Genomic DNA, 23,907 nt, shown 5'->3' with positions numbered 1-23,907 from the left:
CATAGAAAATGGTATTTCCCTCCTTGCCCCCCAGACACTCTCAATCCCAGTGGTCAAGTTGGATTGTGGGAAATGTAGGCATCAGCTTTTTTTTGGGGAGCTTGGCCCACACCAGCTATGTTGGCCTCTCTGGTTTGAGTCAGACCCCCTCACTTTAGTGTGGTGCAAATAGAAATGTGCCTGTTTGGTTGTCCTCCTGTACTCCATCACCGATGCTCCCTCCATGCGCAGTGTAAACAGATGAACAATCCCACTTTAACACCAACATTTAGAAACATCTCGGGGTTCCCTGAGAGGAAATCTCATCAGCTGGGGGTGTCTGCTGCGTTTGATGTGCGTCTAAATAAAGCTGGCGTGTTAGAAGAGCTACAGTGAATCATCCCAGAGGAGAAGAAGGGAAGAAAAAATAAAAAATAAAAACAGATATATAATCTGTAAGTGTTTGATCTTGAGAGTGCAGTGTGGCGTTGGCTCCAGCCCACGGAGGAGTGGGAGCCTCCACAGCCGCGCTCTGATTGGCTCCCACACGGCTAACTCCATTTTGGAAAAACAGCTGTTTGAAGAGACAACCTTTTTCTCGTTGTTTTCCGTCGGTACCCAGCGGGGGAAAAAATAAAACCCACCCAGCCTCTTCTCACACAGACTTCTTCTCCACAGTCTCCCCCCTCCACCACCACCTCCACCACCTCCACACCAGCCTGCTCCAGTTTCGGCGTGCTGCGTTTTTGTCCGACTGCCAGGAAACTTAACCGGGGATCCATGGTGTTAAATTTCCATTGTAACAAGTGGATATCAGGAGGCGACCACCCCAAGGTTAGTGGCGATGTGTGCGGCGGGTTTTGCTGTGGATTTGGATGCTGAAAGAGGTGGTGGGGCGGTTGTAGTTTGCAGAGTCACGAAGCGAAGCTTTCTACGTGGTTTTATTGAGGCATTTTTTGTGTGAGAGAAGCGCAGCGAGCAGCGGCGGCGGCGGCAGACAATACAGCCCGGCACGGAGAGAGTCCCCCGGACACAATGAGTGAGACACACCGCCGGCATTAACGTCCTCTTTCTGCTCAATTACAGTATGCGAGTCAATGATATTCACATTTTTTCCCTCGAATGGCGCTCAAGTGTGTCCATTATGTGATGCCAGCCGCCTTGTATGCATTGTGTGTGTGTGCACAGTTTAAAGGACTGGCATGCACGTCCTTCCCACACACTGTGCTGCATTCAGGGTAGCTAATGACAGCCTGGATGGCTTTTGAAAGCTCTCATCTCCTCCTCTCATCCACTGTGCTTTTTTTTTTTTTTGTGCTCTGTCAATGCACCCAGCCACCCCCCCCCCCCCTCTCCTCTCTCTTCCCTGTAAACACAAATCAACTTCTATTTCCTAACAGGATAAGATAAGGAGGCAGCGATGACAGCAGAGGTTTTCATGCAGTAACCTGGCTGCTGAGAGAAGAAGGAGCATGTCAGTGCAGTTATTTTTCCTGGAGGTGAATCTGGTACAGTGACAGGGCTGGATGGAGACGGTGCTCAGAGATTCAGCAGCAGGAGGCTGGTGGGGAGCAGCCTGGGACCCCCCACTTTGCATGAGTGTTGCTGGGTAAGGGCCAGCGTTACTGGGCATGGGCCCTGGTGAAGATAAATACTGGCTCCTCGCCTGCCCGTGGTGGTTAGCTTCACTGCCGACTGGAACCAAAACAGTGTTCTTTTGGTGCACAGTTAACATGTTATTAATGCACCAACAGTTCTGATTGATGTAGCTCGACTTGCCAGTGTTGCAGTCTGTGTATCAACCAGCCTTATTTCAGACCAGTGTCGGTAAACGGAGCAGGTCTGTAGCATGTCTTGACAGCCACAAGCTTGACGAAACACGGTGCGAGATGTACCGATTTGGCATTTCATGGGTCAGGGGAAGTGTTGCACATCAGTGGTGACACTTTAAATCACATATGTTGGACAGAGAAGCGGGCATCTGTGTGATTCTAGTTCCTGGGCAAAAATATAACACAAAACCGTAAAGCTGGGGTAATATATTGATGATTTTCTTTAATCTTTTGTTTTAAAAATGCCAGCAAACGGTGACAAAATGGCCATCACAATTTCCTAATGACATCAAATTGCATTGAGACTAAGACAAAGAAAACCAGCAAATCCTCACAGTTTAGATGTTGGAACTCTGATTTTTATGGCATTTTTGCTTAAAAAATGATCATAACATTTATCAAAGTAGTTGCATAATATTTCTAAGGATCGCCACAGCTTGAGTAACATGCTAGACAAAAACAAACCCACCTCAAGGTCGCTTATTTTAACAAGAGGGTCTAGCTTTTTTTTTTTTTTTTTTTTTCTTCCTATTGGTGGCAAAATTCCATGTCGAAGAGGATGAAGAGTCTTTACTCTCTGATGTCAGATATGGCCTTCTTTGGAGTAGCTCTCCTCTGCTTCTCTTTGTATCAGCTAACCAAACATGGTTATCCTTCAGAATGGCCAAGGGGAGATGGAGAGCAGCCAGAAGAGAGATCTGAGATAAGAGAACCTCAGCCACTAGAGAGACATGCCCCGCTGACCTTGTACAGAACCTCCTCTCCTTTATTTCAGACACATTCACTGAATCCCAACAAGGCTGCAGAGAGCAGAAGACCGACACTTAGCACTAAGATTACATGTGCTAATGTTTTGGCCATTAGGAAGGCTTGTCCTCGTGGGCCTTTTGTGCGTTGTGCCTCTTCTAATCTGTGACACCGGTTATTCAGATAGCGGCTAGATCGTGAATAATCAGGTCATGCCAGCACAGTTGTGATTATCTGCAGTGCTGCATGACCAACACTCTTACCAACGCTGTTCTCCTCCTCCAACTCCTTCAGTAAATAGAAATCATATCTGCTGCTGCTGAGGGCTGCCAAGAATAACATGATTACCCTGAGAACATTTGGACCCCTATATCCCTGTGCTGAGAGGCTGCATTAAGTATACACAGCGGGGGTGGGACACTTTCTGCGCTCTTGTTTGTGTCAGTTGTTTTTCTGTAAGTGGTCATCAGATTTTCTTTCCTGTCAGACAGCTTTCTCTGTTCTCTACTTGTAGTCCGGCTGGAGGTTAAATGAGCTCTCCTCCAGTCGTCGTGGTAAACATACTGTGGATAATGGCATTCCTAGTTTGAGAATACTCGGCTTCTAATGGGAATCGGAAGCAGCTGGATTCAGAGCTTTTCTGCAACCAGGACGGGACATTACTAGCTTCAGATAAAAATAGCAATCTATTCTCAGAATTGGTTCAAGTCCCTTCTAGATTTCTTTGAGATTATGTCCACTATGTGTGGCCTTCCCATGTTTAAGATAAGAGGGATCAGAAAACAACAGCCCGTCACAGTGCAGCAGGGTTTTGGTGCTATGCGAACACACTGCTCACGGTCTATTTTTGCATGCGTCCCTCTGTGTAATCATGGGTTTAATGTGTATATTTTGTGGACAGGGATTTGTCAGTTCAACTGCGTTGACCTCCTGCCACATTCTTTGCCCTGTGATGCGGAGGACTTAAGCTCCTCTGTTTTTAGATCCCTGACTTCCCCCACGAGGAGAAAATGAGAAATGAGTACCATCACCCCGGCCCTTACTGTCTCATGTTCCAGACAGAAAAGGCTTTCTGATGCACAAAGAAAGGCCAGACCACTGCCAGAGTCTCGGGATATGAGAATGACATCATTATTTACTCAAATATTTCTTCTCATCTCGTGATGTCAGGGCTCCATTTCTCGTATTGTTTTCAGTCGAGGGTGAATTTAGTTTATCTGTGCAGCCTGGGGTCAGATGTATGATCCATATGTATGCACAAAAACCATGATATGCCAATTTTGCACATTTTGATTTGTAAAAGAATCAGTGTTATGGCTAGATGGAGATGAAATATGAGTTGAGAGATGAAATAATGGAACAAATTGTCTGTTTAGTTTGTTTCACTGATGGTCTAATAATATTGCAGTGTACACAGTGATGTGTAGTTGTGGTAAAATATCAGTGAGGCACATATAAGCCAAATTAGAATTTATTTTGTAAGCAGTTTTGTCATTCTGTCATTTTGTTAGTTTCATTTTATCCTTTATTGTGAAGTACTTTGTAAAGACTGTCGTGATGGTTCACAGGTACATTTAATGCAATGATAGTAAACTGTAGAATCGGCTACAGTGGTGGCTATCGGCTGTGTGTAATGATGGCTGCTCTGGCGTTGCTTGGTGAGATGTGCAGATGTGGCACAGCTGGTAAAACTGCACTCCTTTGACGCTCTATTAATTATCAGTGACAGTCTGACGAGTGGTGGAACAGGCTGAAGTATTGCTATGAGAACAGGTAATTAAAGGCCGGCCTATGCCTTTTTTTTATGGCTAGAGGTGTTCAGCCTTCCGGTTATATGTTGTGGTGACACAAACTGACGGTAACAACACCGCCAACAACCTCTGTTAATGTGAGCATCATTTTACGGTGGGCGCAGTTTTAGTTTTATTTTGATCAGCCATAAAGGTGCACCTTTCTTCCAGCCAACCTGAGGCGGAGCAGCCACAGCGAGCCGTGAACTGGGCTGCTTGCCTGCAGAGCTCTGCCTGCTGTCTCCATGCTAACATTAGCTACTCAACTTGCTGAAGCGGGGACCGAGTGAGGTTAAGCAAGAGAGAAGGCATGCACTAAAACCAGTGATAATTAATTTTACAATATTTCAGCCCTGATGGATGTATTTCGGAACAGTTTGATTAATATTGTAAAAACTGTGAGGGTGTTGTGAAGGCATGTTTGCCCAGCTCCAAAATGACTGAGATTCATGAAATACAATCATGTGTACACACTGCTTCATAAATAAAACATATTTCTATTCTTCTGCCGCATAGATTTTTAGATTGACAGATTAACTGTTGCAGATAACTGTATGAAAAACTTGTTTGTCTCAAAGATGCACTCAAGCTTGTGAGTAGGTTCATGAAGATAGAAACAGTCTGACCAATGGAAGAGCGTCATGCATAAGGATTGACATAGACACAGCATTTGTATCCACATGTGAGCAAAAATAGTGTTTTGGGATGCGCTGAGCATGCCGACAGACCACAGAAAAGACGGCTGTTCTCCAGGAACAGGCTGAGAAGTTTCTTTGGATCTGACCTTTTGTGCGCCGTGAAAGTGGGTCACCATTGTAATATGCTGCAACCACCGTGAATACAAACTGACCACAGCCTCTGCAAGGGTTCAAGCTATTACTGCATTCCCCTTAGGGAGCGAGTGTATCATACGCAAAATATAGATTTTGGGTGTGGTATCATTTAAACGTTTGCCCGATTTTGTTTTCCGGCTGAAAATTGGCACAGGAAGGAGTGTACTGGCCCAGTCAAGTGAATGGCTCGGTCCAAAGCCTTATTATAGACTGTAGTCAACCGGAGTGGAGGGGCAGGCTGCAACCCTGCACGCACTAAGTGGCTGTGGAAAATGGATGGACGTTACATATCCGTTAGACCATTTTTTATCGTAACTACATTTATGAGACCCAAATCTATTTCCTTTTGTATTCCCTCTTCCTGATAAATTATGCTGTTTGGCGAGGTTGCTCTTCGAAGTGGCAACACATCTGTTTTTCAGCATTAGGCCAGTTGATTTAATGGAGCCGAGTTACACCCTTTGACTTCAGCTACACAGCAGCAGCATAGAAAACCACAGCTAGAGCTGAGGCGTCGAATACACTCGTCTCTGAATCTATTCGGTGTGAGAATTTTGAATCAAGCCTTATTATGTAAATGGCTTGTCATCCGTGTGAATTGGTTTGGAAGTAAAATAAATGTCCTTTTTTTTTTCTTTTTCTTTCGGCCCAGCAAGTCAGTGAAAGGTGATTTGATGAGAATCTCTCGTCATGAAAAATGAAAATGAGCTTTAATTATTTTAGGTGGAGTGGCCCTGTTTTAAATTCCATGTGAAGTGATCAGACAGAAAAATGCTCGAGGGTAAAGGGAACAACATGACCTTCACAGTTTGACAGGGAATCACAGGCCTGTGATCTGCTTTAGGCTTTGATTTGATCCACTTTGGGAATTCTCGGCCTCAGTTTGCTTATTTGATTGTTTTGCAAAGGTTTTCATCCAGATCCCAGAGGAGGAGAAACAATGAGCTGTGTTGACAAGGGGGCTGCTCACAGGAAGTAGACAGTCATTAAAAGTCACTTGACAGCCATATATTAAAAGTGCATCGCATTTCCCTCTCTGCTGCTAGTGGAAAACCATTCATGACAATGTTTAAATAAGTCTTAATAAGAGAAATAGATTGTTATTGTGTATTGATCTGTAGGTAAATGCTGCAGGATGACTGAACGGTCAACAGATGGGGACTGAAGTTGTTGTAGCTTCTCAAATTAAAGCTCTGCAGCCCATAGTGGAATATAACTAAGTACTTTTACTTAAGTACTGTACTTTTCTTTAACTACTGTACATTTTAGCTACAACTACTTTTTTCATTTAATGACACTTAATACATCTATTCCATGAAATTTCACAGGAAGGTGTTGTATTGTTCCCCACTACATTTATTTGACAGCTATAGTTCCTTTTTTTACTACCCCTGAATTGGGAACCAACTATTAATCAATAAGTCAGCTATCAACTATTATATTTTAATGATATAAGTCACTGTGTCTCTCAGTATGATGTTTTGATGCCTTTCTCTGTCATATGGGGTAGTAAACTTTATCTTTAGGTTTTGGACTGTTTGAATGAAACAAGCAGCTTAAAAACATTGTCTTGTACAATCTGCATTTTTTTTTTTACTATTGTCTAGTGGTTTGATAGACTAAACGAATTGAAAAAAATAACAGTAATGAGAATAATTGTTAATTGCAGCCCTAAAATATAATGTAGTTAAACCAAGCTGTGCTTCCAGTGTTTGTATGATATCTGATAACAGTGACAGAAGTCTTTTACTTTGATATTTCAAGCACATTCTGCTGATAATACTTCTGTATTTTACCTTAAGTAGGATTTGTTTTAGTATTTTCACATTGGTACTTTATTATCAGTACTTTTACTTAAGTAAAGGATCTGACTGCTTCTCCTCCACTGGCATTAGCATCGCAGTACGTTTGGTGTCCTGCACATTAGAGAAAAAAAGCTGTGTCCTGTATACCAACATGAACGATGGTTTCATTATCTAGGTCTTCGGGAAAGTGCAGCGATTGTGCAGTTTTCTTTTTTGTGAGTGTGTTTGCTCTTGGGGAGAGTTACGCATGGGCCTTTTTATCCCCGTCAACTCAGCAAATCGAATCACATGACGCCCACATCCTTCCAGACTTGTGGGAGAAAAGTGCCATGGTGCAGCTGAGTGGAATTACTTGGCAGAGCTCAGACATGCTGCGGCCATCAGCACAGGTGAGAGGAGAGACTCGTGCGCTTCAAATGATTTTTAAATGCAGCACTATGAGTAGTTGTGTCAGTTGTGTGAGTAATCAAATCTCTCGCTTTGTAAGCGAGCAGTCCGCGGCTTCTGTTGTGTGTTTATTTTATTAGACGGAGGATGGAGAATTGAGGGAATTGTGGGTGAAATCCATCTAACAGGTGGTGCAGAGAGACGTCGCCCACAACCAAATCACGTATTCTGTTACAGATTGTTTAAATGGTTGTGCGCCGCAGCACAGAGGAGGAGGATGTATGATGTTTCTCAGGTTCTTGAAAAAGTAATGACAACACTGGAGCCAGTGGGGGATATTTCCTTATTTAGAAAGCACAATAAACATGCATGCATTCTTTCTCTTCATCTCTTGTCCTCAGCTGCTTTCCCTCCCCTCCTCATCCTCACACTCGCCACCCCCCTCTTTTTTTTTTTTTCTCCATACCTCCCTCACCATCTCCCCTCCTGTCCCCTCATCTCCTTCACGTCCTCGCGTTGTCATCGTCATCGTCATCCTCCTCCTCCTCCACGGCAACCCAGAGGTCCTGTTCAGCCTCCAGTGTGTGCGCAGAGAGCCTGGGAAAAGAGAGGGCATAAACAACACAGCAAACAAACCACCTGCTTCCTGCTGAGATCTCGTGTTGTTAAATGTGCGGACGGAAATAGAACCGGGCAACCTTGCAGTAGAATTAGAATAGATAGAACGGACAGTGGGAGGAAAATTGCCGACCAGCACAGCAGTTCTCCACAGCACAGCAGCGTCTGTGGTCATAGAAACCATCAGCTCGGTGAATCTGAGGTCTCATGGGGACACGACTTGTAATTGATTAGTCGACTGTCAGAAAATTAATCTGCAACTGTTTGAACAATCAAAACTGCCAATGGTAGCGTTTCATTTGCTGTTTTTCTTTGTTATACTAAACTGATTATCTGTGGGTTTTGCACTGATCATGCAATTTCCACAATTTTCTAACACATTTTGGACCAAACAACTAATCAATGAATTGAGAAAGCAATCAGCAGATAATTAAAGGCTAATGAAAATGATCTTTAGTTGCAGCCCAGACAAAGACAATCAGGGCAGATGAGTTGTAACCAAAAAACATTAATGGGACATTTTTCTACTATTTTTCTGACATTTTATATGATTAATTGAGACATGAGCTCCAGATTGATCGGGAGCATAAATAAGAGTCCCTCTGTCTCTGTCACACAAAGATATTCACTTTACTCTGATGTCAGACAGGAAGATCAGCAGATCTCCACAGTTTAGGAGCTGAAACCAGAGAATATTCAGCATTTGTGCTCAATTGAATAACTGTAAAGTGGAACTGCAACAATTAATTAAATGAATTAAAAACTAAAGTCTCAGATTCCAGCATCTTAAATGTGATTATTATGGTTTATTTACTCCTCTACGACAGCAAACTGTACATTTTTGGATTGTGGACAAAACAAAACATTGGATTAACATTTTTCACCATTTTCTGAAACCTTTTATAGACCAAACAGCTGATCCATTAAAAGAAAATAACAGACAGATTAACTGACAATGAAAATAATCCTTTCATCCCTACTGTAAAGGTTACTAGACTTACCATAATATATGCAGATTAATTTTTTTCTCGTTTGACTATTTGATGATTTGATCAGTTAATTATTTCTACTGTGCAGCCACCACATGGCTCTACCAAAAGCCCACTTTATTCATCTCTTTTAGCTCCTGAAACAGGAATAGGAAGGTGTATTTATGTAGCACTTTTTCACAACAGAAGTTGCGACTTAATCTCACATTAAACGCTGCAGCTAACGGTTATCTTCATTATTGATCAATCTGCAATGAATTCTCTAGACTCTTCGATTAATTCTTCAGTCTAAAAATATCAGAAAATGGGGAATAATCACGTTTTCCCAGGGCACAAGATGAGCTTTTCAAATTGATTTGCTGCTTGTTTTGTCCGGCCAACAGACTAAAGCCCACAGATTTAATGTACGATGAAATCAAACAGAGAAATGAAGCAAATGTTCCTATTTGAGCTGGAAGAGAATACCATATTTGGCATTTGTTGCTTTAAAAAATGACTTGTTGCGAACTTTCTATCATTGGCTGGAATCAAAACGATCAAAGTACTGGTTTACAGCTGGTGACATTTCAGAGTAAACTCAATGGAATAACTAGCCAAGGACAGACATAAAACACATCCAGCTTTAAGAACTTTTCTGAAATGCTGCTTTTTTTTTATCTGTCCCGTCAGGACTTTTCCAGACACACTGCAGAGTCCCCCAACATCTAAATATTTTCAACTTGGACGTAACACCTTTTAAAAGAATTATAGCCGCGTCACATCCTTAACTTACAATGTCCGCTAGAGCTGCTGTACACGGCCATAAATTAGTGTGGCTTTTTAAGTAAACAAGAAAGGAACTGTTCAGAGGTGTCTCAAGGATCATAAGTCTTTTGACTGTTTTTACAGTGAGAGATGTGGGAGATTACATACGATGCTATCCATGTCGGTTTTTGATTTCCAGTCATAACAAAATCTGTTTCTCCTGACACATTTGTTTTTGTCGCAGCAGTGCCTGCGAAGAGACTCGAGAACGATGAGCCTCCAAACAAACAGTTGGGGCGCCATTCGCAAATGGAAATGTGAGAACTTTTTTTTTTTCCCATTCAGGGGTTGTGATCACAGTCTTATTCTGGAGTCCAGTAGAAACACCTGCTCCTGACTCAGTTATGAATCATGGGTGGTTGATCAGCCTCAGTCACACCCGTCCTATTATACACACACACACACACACACACACAGACGAACACAAACCAGGGGATTCCCTATAGCTGGAGGCAGCTGCTACAGTAGACTCAGTCTCATGTGTCTGGCAGTCTGGCCACTCGTCTCCACCGCCTGTGAAGCATTGATCGATCTCGGCTTATTTGCAGTTTTTGGGCCACAGGGACGCTTGCTCAGAGGACATGGTGTTGTACATCTAATGCCCCCGGTAATGTGAGCTTTGCTTACCTCCAAACATGGATATCCGATCCTGTATGTGATCCTGTTACTTTGCTGTGGTTCTGTGTTGTGTGAAGGCATAGCAATATTATCATGCGCCGGCTCTCTCGTCTCAAGGACTGGTATTGATTGACCCAGCTGTTGCTAAGTGACGAAGCGAACGTGGTCTGTAGAGGCATTGTCTGTCTCTTATTACACCATCTGTTTAACAGGTGAGGCGACTTAGTAGATTAATAAAATCAGTTGGGTTCAAGTGGGTTCCTAGTTGAACTTAACTTGCACATATTAGAAATGCTATAGAAATATTCTCCTCTTTCAGCATGTGTCAGCATCACTTTTCAGCCGCTGTAATCTGTGTGGGTTGTGTTTGGTGAAATAACTGGTGGTTTTGAAAGATTTTCCACTAAAGTGGCTCGTGATTTGGTCATTTGGGTGGAGTCGCTTGGCCATGCTGTTTCCTTTTTTGTTTCCAAAAGAACTGCTTTGTGTTAGTTTCAATTATTTGTGAAATCGATTTATTCACTTTCCTGTCGAGAGTTGGATGAAGAGATGGGCGACTCTCTCAGATCTTTCTCTTCACGTAGAGCGAGGAGCTGGTTCCTGGAGTTGTGTCGTCACTGTGAGGTGAAATAGTCCCCTGTCATGTGACGTAATGTAGCTCGGACTCAGTCAGTCACCACTCAGAACAATGGACAAGGACATGTAAAAGGCCCTCCACCCCTCATAACAACACAGAAAGATTCCCGATGTGACATTTGGATTTGTTTTGAGTCTCATTGTGGGCATTTTGTCAGACTGTGCAGTTGTTTTCTTTACTTCTCCGTGTGGTCATTTTCGGTCTCTTTTTGGATGTTTGATTAACATCACAAGACCAACATGGCCATACTGAGGACATAGTAATAGAAATTTGCTGTATTTGTGTACCTCTCACGAACCCGGCAAACTTACCACAGCATTTATTTTAAGTAAATTACACACGAGAAAGACCTTGTTGCACCAGCACATAAAGCTCCTTAAAACCACAACTTTTTACTGTTCCCTCTTCGTACGGACTAAATGAGTGAGATAACATGCCAATTAGTGAGCTTTAGAGGTGCTGCCAGGTGGATTTGTTACCTTCTGACACAGCCAGCTTAGCCTTTTCACCCTGCTTCCTGATTTTATACTAAGCTAAGATAACTGTGATCGCCTCATATTGAAGGAACAGCTGTGAGAGTGCTATCGATCTTCTCATTTAACTCTGGCCAAGCAGGTGAATAAGCGTACTTCCTCAGTGTCAATTAGTTTGCATCACAGTCATTACTGTCAAGTGGTTCCTTTCATATCTCACTGGCCTCTCAGTGGATGTGGGGAGCACGGCTTCATTTTCTTTCCGGTTTTCCCAAAGATCCTGTTTTCTGTGTTAGCCATCAGTATGCTTCCTCTGACTCATTATTTACAGGCACATTGAATATGAGTGTGCGCAACACAGTTGTATGGAGCCACAAAAGCCTGAAATTCCCCTCACTTCATCACTGACATCCAAGTGCTGGATATCCTGCAGTTTTCTCCAGTTGAACTGCATGTGTTTTTTTTTTTTTTTTTGGCCATTAAAACTCAGTTTGCCTCAGACTCTCACATGATGACAAGCCTGCTGTACAAAATGTGACCGTCATTTCTTTTATTCCAATCACAGTTTTGATTACCTGCAAAAGGCAAACCTAAATGTTTGAGCATGTCTGCAATAAGTGCAGAATTCAGCAGCACAGCAGCTGTTAACTGAATCAAGGTTGCGACCGGGTTGGTTTTAGTCATGTGACTTTTATTTCACAATGACTGTGAGGGACATCTAGTAATAGTGAGTCAGCAGACATGCTTGCTGTGCACTATTCAAGAAGTACTATTCAAGTTGGTTATATGAGAGACATCAACGTCTTTTGACCTCAACAAGTGATGCTGATGCTCATTCAGTCATTCTTTATCAGCAGCTCACCTGCCACATTGATCCCGGTCGCCTGGAGAACAAAGTCAAGACAACAGACACTTCACTACGCAGGCTGCCTGTAAAGTTTCTCATGGATTTTTCTGACCACCGAGGCTCATATTGCTCTAGTACCTCCCCGCATCTCTGACCTTCTAATCCCCTACAAGCCAAGCGCAGCCTGAAGTTGCTCCGCCAGGTAGTCGATTGTTACTTTTGGTGAAAAACAAAGAATGATCCGACCTCTTTCGAAAAGCCATCAACACTGGAATGCTTCCTTCTTCAGTTTTATAAACCTGCTTTTTAATTTAATACTGCACATCACATATTAAACAATAAGTCAGTTATTAAAAGAGATCTGTCAGTCAATTGTTAATTGAGTAATTATTTAAATGATCTTTTTAGCAAAAATGCAAAAACACACTGGCTGCAGCTTTCCAGATGTGAATATTTTCTATTTTTCGCCAATGAAACTCAATATCTTTGGATATTTTGAAATGTCTCCATGAGTTCAGGGGAGTTGCTATGGGCACATTTGCAAATATTCTATAGATCAGTCGTTTCACTGAGAGAATAATCTGAAGATTAACTGATAAATTGCAACCCTATGCACATGATTCTATTCACGCATTTCCCCCCTCGTAGTGTATGTGCTGCGAGTAGCTGTGCAGTAGCAGTAGTAGTGGCTTTAGTAGTAGTAATAATCATTCCAGTCTTCACCTTGGGCTTTGGGAAAAACAAAAGCCCATTTGATTCATAACTGATTCATCTGCAGATGAATCAATAATGAAATAAAACATGCCAGCAATATAGTTTATGTATTTTAATAGACTGGTACATAATCTGCTGAAGTGCCTGCGAAGTAATCTTGACATGTTGATGTATTCATCTGTGATGTATTGTGTGAGTTTTTAATTAGTTGGGAGTGAACAGCGGGGCCTGGCATTGTCCAAAGAAGCACTGAGGTAGTGATTGTTGTTTGTTAATACTGTGAATAACTTGCTGAGTGTATTGTATTATTGTTTTGATAATGTGTAAATCTGATGACGTGTAGTTCTTGCCCTCCCCCCTGCACGCCCCCATCCCCAAAGGGACCACAATGGAAATGAGCCTCTGGGCTTTATCCTGATACCCTGACTTTTTCTTTCAATGTGGCACTTTTCTTTTTTTTTAAATAATAAAAAAAAGAAATTGTCTCATAAAATTAGTCAGTCAATGAGCCGTCAGCATCAGAGAGTGGATGCCATTTAAATGATGGACAACTCTTTTTGGTGGCGAAGTCTTTCATATGTATGTTTTTCTCCATCACTGATGTCTCATAAGAGACAAATGCTGGGAATTGATGTCTGAAGTGCTCCGAGTTGTGAAGGGAGGAAGCACAACTCGAGCTGCTCCTCTGCATGCCCGCCGAGATAATCTGTCCGAGCTAGATTGATTTTTGATTTGGCTGTAGCTTTCTGAAGAAGTAACCTCACCCGGGCCTTTTGTTTTATTCATTAGTTCACTCAAGACTTTTCCACAGCAGCTGATGCTAATAGCCTTGGTCAGGCTTCTTATCTCCTGTTCCTCGGCTGATTCATAATGCCTTCAGGCGCAGGAGCTCAGTACGCTCATTTAGGATGGCAATTATGTGAGAGTGGCAGTGATCCTGCTCAGTATCTGCACTCAGTGAAAAGGAGATCGAAAATTGCATTGAGCGTCCAGTGTTATCGGTGATAATTGTACATGTCTGACAGAGAAGACTGAGACTTCTACTGTGACTTAATAGTAAGCTTGATTGTAAACTGTGGTGTGCCAACGAGAGAGAAGCCTTCTGTGTGTGCTCGTCTCCCCAGCAGGGGACGTTTTCACAGCGTCCGTGTAAATAGCTGACTGCTGAAGAGCAAAAGCTAGTTGCAATATTCACTCCACAAGAGGAAATTGGACCTTCACACCCAGCCCTGGGCCCCATAAGGAAGGATATGGGGCAAATATATATACACCAGAATTGAATGAACAGGGTTTTTATTTATTTATGAAGGGAAGTCCAGAGAGGAACAACAATGCTGATCCAGACGAGGAAATACAGCTCCCTTGTGTTTGAAGTGGGCTCGTTGTCAACCAAGCAGCTGCTGACATCATGTGAATAGACAGTGCCCAGACCACATTTGACGGGGGCTGAGAGGCAGCTAGCAGGAGGGCAAAGAGCTGAGGCACACTAGTGTTATGGTGCTCTCACTCTGTAACACTTAGCACTGGAGGGTGAATGGACTTGGATGAATTTGTCTGAGGCAGTCTGCTCGTAGGCAACCAGGGAGCCGATGAAGCAACTCTGATTACTTTGGTAAGATGGATTTGATGTTTGCTTTATTTTTCATTATGCATAGTTACTTATGCAAGAGCTGTAATAGCTGAGAGATGATAAAAACAGCAGTGTCTTAGAAAGCAAAGGCAGTTTACAGGATTTGATTTACCTGATTAGTTTAGAATTCAATTTTAGTAGCCGTTTCATTGCTTAAGTAATATTTCAAGTGAAAATGCCAAAGAAACTTTGTTTACAGCCTCTCAGAAGTGAGGGTTTGATGCTTTTCTGTCATTATATCATTGTTAATTGAGTGTATTTGGGTTTTGGGGTGTTGGTTGGACAAAACAAGACATCTGAAGGCATCACTTGGGACTCAGGGAAACTGTTGTACTTCATATAAAATGTCCTGTTTTATCCAACCAATTTACTAATATGTCCAACACACTAAAGCATTAAAGCATTAAATCCACACATTTAAATAGAATAAATGGTATTTTTGCTTTAGAAATAACTAAAATCTGGTTTTCAATTAATATTCTGTCACTTTATCGATGAATTGATAAACTAAGATAATAGTCATTTGCTTACTTTTTGATTGTTGTCAGCTCGATCACATCGATCATAAAGGCTAAACTTAAAGGTGGCCCATTAAGTATTTGGAGCTGAGGATGGAAAAGTTTAAGTTGCCCTTGGAGGCAGATGACGCTCAGTCTCATGGAGGCTTTTTGCTTCGTCAATAAATGCAGCAGAATGAGTTGACAGAATTGAAGCTGGTCATGTAGACAGCCCTAATGGACGCCAAAATCAGCAACGAAGCCAGTCTTTGTGTGGGTTATTGCAGATAATGTGAGTTTATTACACACAAATCGGGCTTAAAAGGCTCCAGTGGGATAGTAGTGAGCCTGCCTCCCTAATGGGTCCAGTGTAAGTGGCTATGCTGACTCATATTCCCCCAGTGATAGCACAGGCTTTTGTTCTTAATATTTCCATGCCAAACCTCTCCTGTAACGTGTCACCTCACCCACTGTGGTCACTGTTCGTGTTTGAACCCGTCACGGAGGAAGCCTCTCTGCGTACTGCGTGCGTCCATCGCTGTTTATTCAGCCCTGTTTTGCCTCCGCTTTCATTCACCATGAGGTTTTGGTGCTTTTTGTTATGATATGACAGTGACGCTTGTTGTCATAATAGAGGAGTCGGCAGAATATGAATTGGGATGTTTGTAGAGAGAATCCCCACATTGGAAGTGATCCACAGCACACAGCAGGAAGGAGACGGGGAAAGAGAGCGAGGCTAAGCTGAGTTCAGCTCATGAGCTGAGCTGCAGCGATTTCCCTTTGAGGATTGAGTTGTTATTGTCTTGAGTGAAAATGCACACCTGTGACATTTGTCTCGTGGTGGCGTTTCCAGCTGCAGCTGTGTCGAGTTTCCCTCCGTATACACACCCTGGCCTTTCACATAAAGACACCCTTTTTATTTAACTAGGACATGCACTGTAAGAGCACTATAAGTCATAATTCGTGGAATGTGATCACGAGAAGAGAGAGACTTGAGTGAGAAAGGTGGGAACGACACAAGGCTGACATCATATCTCTGTATGGTCAATAATATTACACGTACAATAAGTCTAAGAGGACACACACACACACACACACACATACAGCATATATATAGATCATTAAATGACAACAAATTTGAGTGTGTGCTTTTGTGTGTTTCATATAAATTGCAAAATGAATACACGTTAGATTTGGCCTGTTGAACAAAACGAGAAGAAAACATCTGAAAAATCACCCTGGCTGCTGGGAAATTGTGGCATTTTGCTGTCTAGACTTAACAGTGACTCAAAAAAAGACTCAGTAGATTAATAAGAGATAAAGAATATCATTGTTTGCTGCAACCCTGGATGGAGTGCATAATTATTCTTCTATTCAACTCAGTGAGCAAGAGCTGCAATTGGCTCAGTCACACAGACGGTCGTCGGTGTCTTTTCCAGATCATCAGCTCCCAAGTCACTTTACATGTTCATTTGCATTACACAAATCGCAGCAGGTGAACAACAACAACAATAACGACCTACGGCGCCTCAGCCAGTCAGCCAGCGCCACAAAAACAAGTTCATCATCACAGCGGGCTTTGCGGGTATCGGAGATAAAGTGATTTTTTATTTTTTTTTTAAATGCAGCGCCATTAAACTGCTTCCACCACAGCTGAGGCCAGGCAGCCAGGCAGAGGAGAGCGTGAACACGTGCCGAAGAGCAGGAGGCAGAACATCATCATCATCATCATCCCTCCGTGGAAACCTGTTAATGATCTCATGGTAGGATTTGATCCACATGCGCAGGCAAGCCGACTAATTAAACAAACAAATGGCAATTAGATGGGGCTCCCACCAGCCGCATAACAACTGGGCCGATGGAGTAGAACAAGGCAAACGCGCAAACGGCCATGGCTGCAGCGGATACTCTCTGCTGTTTGTTTGTTTGTTTTCATCGTTTGTCCTCCAGAGAAATCTTTCAGTCCACGTAGGAGCTGCAGGCAGTAATTGACTGTTACTATGGCTGAATGGTCTGTTTTATATCTATTCTGTTTAAAAGCGCCATTTTCATACACAGCAGGAGCCTCGATTTAAAGGGATAGTTTGACATTTTAGGAAATGTGCTTATTCCCAGAACAGAGCTGTCAGCAGCACTTAGGCTACAGCTAATGACTATTGTCATCGTTGTTCAACCTATTTTGAGAAATGTATATTTTTTTGGTATAATGGGTTATTCATTTGGTTTAGAAAATAGTGAAAACTGCCCACTGTAGTTCCCCACACCTCAAGGTGACTTCTGCATAAATCTTAAATAAAACCGATGTATATTCGATGTATGTTCACATGAAACAGAGAAAAGCAGCTAGTTTGCAAAGCTGGAAGCAGAGAACGACGACTGTGTTGCTTTAGAACTTAACCATTGATCAGAATAGAAAAGACCAATCAGTCAAATATCAGAACAGTCACATACCAGCAGATAGTCATTATTACCATAAAGTCAGTGATCCGCTATGAAGAAGATTTATATTTGAATGTTATTTGATAATGTTTACTATCCCACTAAAGTAATATCTTAATTCAAGTGAGTGATAAACTAGTTCAGGTGTTGGAACCAGGCAAACTAACGATGGCTTTTCTCTGACTAATTAAAAGAAAAAGTACAAAAATATGAAATCATGTCAATATACGTGAACCAAAGACAGGCCAGCACCGGCGTTTGATTCATCACGACCTCAAAATCGATCAGAAAAATTAGATATTTTCCTCCAATTGTTGACTAATTGGCAGCTAGTGAAAGCCTCAGTTGTTTGAACTTCAGGTTGTGAAAAAGGTAGTCCTGTAGGTGTAATTATGGACCTGTGAGACTCCGGCCTCCCACGGTGATTTGGCTCACTAATGACTGCACAGCCTGGCTATCTAGATGACAATCTATCAGAGGATCACACCACCGTCTGCAGTCGGGAGCACAGAGCGGCTCTTGTGTATAGTAGAAGCACTCAGGGAAATGCCAGCAGAACTCACTGACATTTCCTGAGGTGCCGTTCTTACCTACAGGAGCTTAAAGATCACCCTTCACCACAAACTTCACGTTCCCAAACAGCGTGACCTCCTAGGGAATGACCCTGGGTGCTTCCTTTTTGGCATGGAGCACGCATACTGTACATAAGAGAAAGAAAACAATTGTGGGACCTTTTGAATGATACTAAAAGAATGTGAGTTAAAGAGTTTGGGAACAGACTGGCCCCGGGTCAGCGTGTCATAGCTGCGTTTGCCAGCTCGTTTTTATTCCTCCCATTCTTTCTCTTGTTTCCCTTCAAGACTCCAGCCCCCCTCCTGTTTCTGTTCGAGATTCGAGGCTGAGCTGCTCAGCTGCTTTGCTGTGGCTGAGGTGTTCCATGCTTTATTAGAGGGTCTGTCTGTAGCTGTAATGTGGTCTCATCTATCGGTGCCGGCCTGTGGGGAGACCTTCAGGGACTGAATCTGTGGGAGAGGAACTGCTGTGACGACATTTCTAGTCTGACTGAGCGTCTCTAGGTTTCCTTCTCCTTTTCTTTGCATCAGAGGACGACTTCCTACTACGACTTTCTTATCTTTCCTATTAGTCTTTGTTTAATTTTCTTTTCTTTTCTTTTTCTGGGACAGTCTTATTTTTTGTCCTCTTCTCTCTGAGGAGTTACCAGCTGTATAGTGTTTTAGAGGCTGGCAGGATCCATGACCTAGTTAAATATGGACTGAGAACAGGAAACAGAAGAGGAATGAATGGCTAATGGGAGCTCTGCTTACTTTTTTGCTGGAGCTCTTTGGGGCCCCGCCTCTGCTTGTCCTTTGAATGGTTTCAAGCTCTTTAACTCCTGCTTTCCATATTGATCTGTGTTTTTTCCAGCCCCCCCACCCCGCTCCTGTTTTTTTTTTGTTTTTCCTTGCTGTGTAAGTACCTCTAGGACAGACAAATGGACTCTAGTAGAGGGGTATGACTATGCAAGTGAGAGGTTCGGTGCAGCTTTTTGTTTTTCCTGACGTAATTAGGACAGCCAATTAGCACAGTCTGTCTGTAGTGCCATTAACTGCAGTGCAGAAATGGGAATGGCAGTTATTAACACCTTCATTCTACTTTTTATTAATTCGCTCTCAGCTTTCGGCCGTTCAGGTTATGGAGGTGCCTCTGAAGTGCCCCCTTCCTGCCCACTCTCTCTCTCTCTCTCTCTGCGCATTGGTCAAACTTTGCTGCCTCTTAGTTCAGCATTCTGAAATACATTTTTTGGCCTCTATCCAGCATTTCTTTGTCATCATGTTGATCCTACTGAGGTAGAAATTCTCAGGACGCGGTGGCTCGTCCTCCCACGAGTCCTGCACCATTGAAGGAAGACAGCAGGGTGATTTATGTGCTTCTTCCAACACCTCCGCAGCAGTCTGACATCCCCCTCCCCCCTCTGGCAGGTGTAATGAGAGCGCTGGTCATGGACAGATGATGGACGTGGAGACGTCGTACTCAGACTTCATCAACTGTGATCGCACAGGCCGCAGGAACGCAGTGCCCGACATCGCTGGGGAGGGGGAAGCAGTGGCCAGCACCAGTGAACTCACCAAAGACCTGGCAGAGATGGACCTGAAGGCTGCAGGTCAGTAAACCCACAACTGAATATACGTGTAATGCGCTGAGAAAGAGGAGTATACATGAATATGTGCATACCACATGCTGAAGGCCCAGAGCTGGTTTCACAGAGATTGGGTGTGCGGTGTTAGGCTCTTTGCTACACTAACACAAATTCGACAGTTTTAAAGTTGATTTATATGCTTTTACTTAGCAGAAGCACTGAGCCCCGTCACAGCCAGAAGCCACAGCAGCTCGGCTCTGCTACATGTCTGCACTGTGTTAAGATTTTCTGCTGCTGGCAGTTTTTCTGTTGTAACACTCTTCATTGAATGATCCCAGTAAAATGTCCATTCTTCCAGAAGTCAAACATTTTCTGCTGGACTCATCAGCAATGTTTTGTAGTTTAAAAAAAAGGGTAACGGTTACTCAGATAATCAGGATCCAATCAGTTTGTCTGTGCAATGGAAGGATTTAGACATCTATCTAAGCTGTAGTCAAAGCCTGCCTTCGTGAAACCAGCTCCTGGTCTTCAGTCCGCAGAGACATCAACGCGCTAACAGGTGGTGTTGCTCAGCCTGTGGTCTCAGTGAGACACGGCTAGATTGTGGTGTTAAATGAGTCGCAACTGCAGCACAATGACAGATAGTCGTGGCTTCCTCCGCTGTCAGCAGAGTGTCAATTTATTAGGAGGAACATGTTTGAACGTGACGCAAATGTCCCCAGTCTCACCAATTGTGTATGACATTGTTGTTCTTGTTGACTTCCTTCTCAGTCAAAGTGTTTCCCATCACATGACGGCCAGTTTGGCTATAAATCAAACCACTCTAACGCTGGAGTGGTGGGAAGTTTCATATAATCTCATGTCATGCTTGATAATGTGGTGCTACAGGAAGTTGTAGTTCCTTCCTCTGTATTCTCATAATTTTTTTTCTGTCTGGACAACAACACTTTTGATTTTGATAATATACACAATCGTTGTTTTGTCCCCCCCCCTTGCATATTGTTTTCCTCCAGAAGGTGACCCGGGGGCCTCCCCAGCCCCTGAGGCAGAGGGCTCCACCAGCCAAGATGGCCAGGGAAGTGGCGGCCCGTCCTAAACTCAGCCGGAGTCCGAAGGGAGGCAGAGCCGAGGAGTGAGAGAAGAGAGGGGGATAGTGAAAGTGGAGAGACACGGAGAAGGGAAAGAGAGTGTGTACATTGGTTGTCCTAACCGGACACGAAGACACCTTCGCTCACTGCCGGGCCTGTTCGGAGCTTCAGCGGCCCAAATGTACGCCTTTTCATCGGATCAGATCGTAAACCGGGGAGCAGAGCAGAGTAAAACTGACAACTGAGATGCCGCTCTCTTGCTTTACACTCTGTTAGTCATTTATATTCCTGACGAGACAAGAAAGCACAGAAACTCTGAATGTATGTCTGTGGAGGTGGACTGAGCTGAACAGGATTCATTTATAACACTCAAAAGTTGTTCCAGCCTAATATGGAATTGTGTCATGGAGGACGTATTCATAATCATCTGTTTGTCATTTTCTTTCTATGTGCGTGTGCGTGTTTGTGACCCTCTCGTTCAGTTTCATCGTCATGTGTTTTCTTTTTTTTTTTAGTAACGAACATAGTCACCATTATACTGTCGTGTACAGACTCCATATTTATTGCTAAATGTTCAGTGATAACTTTGTGATAGCAATTTTCTTTGTGTAATAAAATACTTATGAATTACTGTAACCTTTTTGGATGTTATGTTTTCAAGCATAATCATTTTTTTCACACGAAGCAGGCTGCAGGCTTCCGTCGTATTGAGCACAGCAGGTTTAGGAGCTGCAGAGTCCCAGCCGTCCAGGATTAATGAGTTCAGCGCTGAGTTGATCCAGAGCCATAAATGATATTGAACGCTGCTTTTGTGTACATTAGCACGGCCACGGGAAGCCGGTGTTTATATTTCCACCTAGCAGGGCCCCAGTGTTCACATTTATCTCTTTATACAATAAAGAATCAGAGGATGACCGAGCAGTTTATCTGTAAAGCTGATTTTTTTTTTTTAAAGTGTCCTCTTTATAGTAATTACTTGAAAAGCTCTGTTGTAAGCTCTGCGTGAAGGTGACTTTGTCTTATAAAGAAGATAACTATAAGGATTTAGAACATTTCACTGTAGATTATTAGCATAAAGAAATAGGTTGGCACGCAGAAACATTTTATAATAGCTTTTATTGTGGCCAAAGATGCTTTTTAGAAGTGTCATTATAAATGGAGGTGCTTTTTTTTTTTAATGTAATGAAAAAATACTTAAAAATAAATACATACATCAAAAGAAATGGGAGTAATTATGAAATACCAATCCACACTAACCATGGTTTATCTATGTCGGTGACAGTAGTGTGCCACCTAGTGTTGAAAGGTAAGACCATACTTTTGGTATTAAGCAGTTATACCTGATGCATTCTGCAGATTCACATGTAGAGGGCAAAAAGCACTGATATTTCTGACACCGGATTCCCTTAGTTCACCCTCAAACCAAACTATGGATATTCACAGTAAACCGTATTGTCCCCACCAGTAGTTCTCAGCCCCCAGTTATCCATCACCACGTGCTTTCACCCAAATATGCTCAGGACACCATAATGTTAAAGCTAAGACAGAGATGAACAACAAATAACCTCCCTTATCCTTCCCTTAGAGGCTGAAAAAGTAAAATAACTATTTAATTGTAATTGTGCGTCAAAAAGCTTCCCTGATCCTTGTTATGACAACGAGATGTAAACACAAGATGAAGATCTAGAGTTTTCATACAACAAAATCGGCTTCAAAAACACTTGCATGCCCGTATCTTTGCACCGTGCAGTGCTCCATGACATCTTTGTAGCTGCACTGTAAACCAAAGATCTCAGATCTCAGATGGATACTGACAAAACACGAGCTGATAATGTACAGGTATGTGATGTAAAGGCATGATAAACAGCATATTTGATATAACATTCTATAGGCTTTAAGTCTAGTTAAGAATGAGGAAGAAGACGTTTCAAAGGGCTCAGAGCGATTTCTCCCTGGGTCGGGGACTTCCTCGTCAGGTTTAAAAGGCAGTGCTCTGCATCATCTCGTAGGCCTCGTACAGTCTGTGGAGGAGATCTTTCTTCTCATTCTCAGGCAGGAAGCATGACTTTGCAGAACTGATGTTCTGTAAGACACAAGGGGTCCATAAAGTACATGTTTAGTGTGTTTCCAAATAGCTTATAAGTTCACTTTTAAAAGAATAGTTCAGCAATTTGGGGAAATTCCTTTTTGCTTTCTTGTCGGGGGTTAGATGAGAGGATTGATAGCACTCGTAAATTTGTAAAATTTAAAATTTGTAACGTAAATTTGCCGCTACAGCCGCTACAACATTTACCTTTAGTGCAAAGGTAACAAAATCTGTCTACTAGAGGTGTTCAGCACATGTACAAACAAGAAATCTTTAACAATCAATCTTTAAACTGGACTGACTACACTGAATCACCACTGCTGCTGACAGAAAAGCTCCTCACTGATAACTGAGAGCTTCAAAAGCTCATTAAAAGACCGTGAGATCGACGGAAACAATCAGGATGTGACAACTGCTACAAATGAGTGTCTGCACAGCTGTTAACCCACACTGCCTGCATGAAAAGCCGTTTTGGGTTTGTAAAGTCTAGTGTTTTACTGGACCGAACCCCACAGCACAGACCAACAGACTGAACTGACAGTGACTGGACTGAACAGTGATGCGTTCATGTACTGTTGGACGTCCTGGTGTGCCTTTGATCAGTGATGCCATCACTTAACTTAGAGACTGAAAGGAGTCACAGCAGACCGTGAGCTTAGCTCAGCAAAAATGCTGCAAACGGCAGAAATCAGCAAGCCACCACTGGTCGCCTGGCAACCTCACTGTGATGACAAGACTCCAGAAAGTCACTGCACCTGTTCAGGAAATAGTCCGGCCCAAAACCCACCATAAAACTACATATTATTTTTATGCTTTGGTTAAACAAACAAGCTCTAATGTGATTATTAGTGAGCTTTAGAGGTGCTGCTTGGCAGATTTTGTGACCTTTGGATGGAGACGGGTTGTTTCCTCCTTGTTTCGCTAACTTTCGAGTGGCATCAATATCACCTAACTCTT

At 42.7% G+C, this 23,907-nt stretch overlaps 2 protein-coding genes across 4 annotated transcripts in view; one reads left to right on the top strand and one right to left on the bottom strand.

Annotated features, from left to right (window-relative positions):
- The first annotated feature begins 636 nt into the window (after positions 1 to 636).
- Positions 637 to 22,069, top strand: pkig (protein kinase (cAMP-dependent, catalytic) inhibitor gamma). 3 transcript variants are annotated; one of them, XM_070839448.1, is made up of 3 exons: positions 637 to 813; positions 19,619 to 19,800; positions 20,793 to 22,069. In XM_070839448.1, exons 2-3 carry the CDS (start codon positions 19,647 to 19,649, stop codon positions 20,870 to 20,872), a joined length of 234 nt encoding a protein of 77 aa, XP_070695549.1. In that variant the 5' UTR covers positions 637 to 813; positions 19,619 to 19,646; the 3' UTR covers positions 20,873 to 22,069. The 3 variants fall into 3 exon arrangements, with proteins under 3 accessions (XP_070695549.1, XP_070695546.1, XP_070695547.1); XM_070839445.1 differs by having other exon boundaries at positions 659 to 813; positions 20,790 to 22,069; XM_070839446.1 differs by lacking the exon at positions 637 to 813 and adding an exon at positions 14,579 to 14,685 and having other exon boundaries at positions 20,790 to 22,069.
- ada (adenosine deaminase) overlaps positions 21,962 to 23,907 on the bottom strand; it is a 16,809-nt gene continuing 14,863 nt past the window's right edge. The window contains exon 11 of the mRNA XM_070839444.1: positions 21,962 to 22,947. Coding sequence (XP_070695545.1) covers positions 22,843 to 22,947 — 105 coding nt within the window. The 3' untranslated portion in view covers positions 21,962 to 22,842. The remainder of the gene's footprint in view (positions 22,948 to 23,907) is intronic.

Source organism: Pempheris klunzingeri, chromosome 11, assembly GCF_042242105.1.
Source record: "Pempheris klunzingeri isolate RE-2024b chromosome 11, fPemKlu1.hap1, whole genome shotgun sequence".
NCBI classification, from domain to species: Eukaryota; Metazoa; Chordata; class Actinopteri; order Acropomatiformes; family Pempheridae; genus Pempheris; species Pempheris klunzingeri.
This window is presented reverse-complemented; position numbering and strand designations above follow the sequence as displayed.

What these genes read in the sequence shown, in the direction of transcription:
- pkig (XM_070839445.1), top strand. Translation starts at nt 19,647, where the DNA reads ATGATGGACGTGGAGACGTCGTACTCAGACTTCATCAACTGTGATCGC. An exon ending in GATGGACCTGAAGGCTGCAG is followed by an intron (nt 19,801 to 20,789) that starts GTCAGTAAACCC and finishes GTTTTCCTCCAG; the next exon opens with AAGGTGACCCGGGGGCCTCC.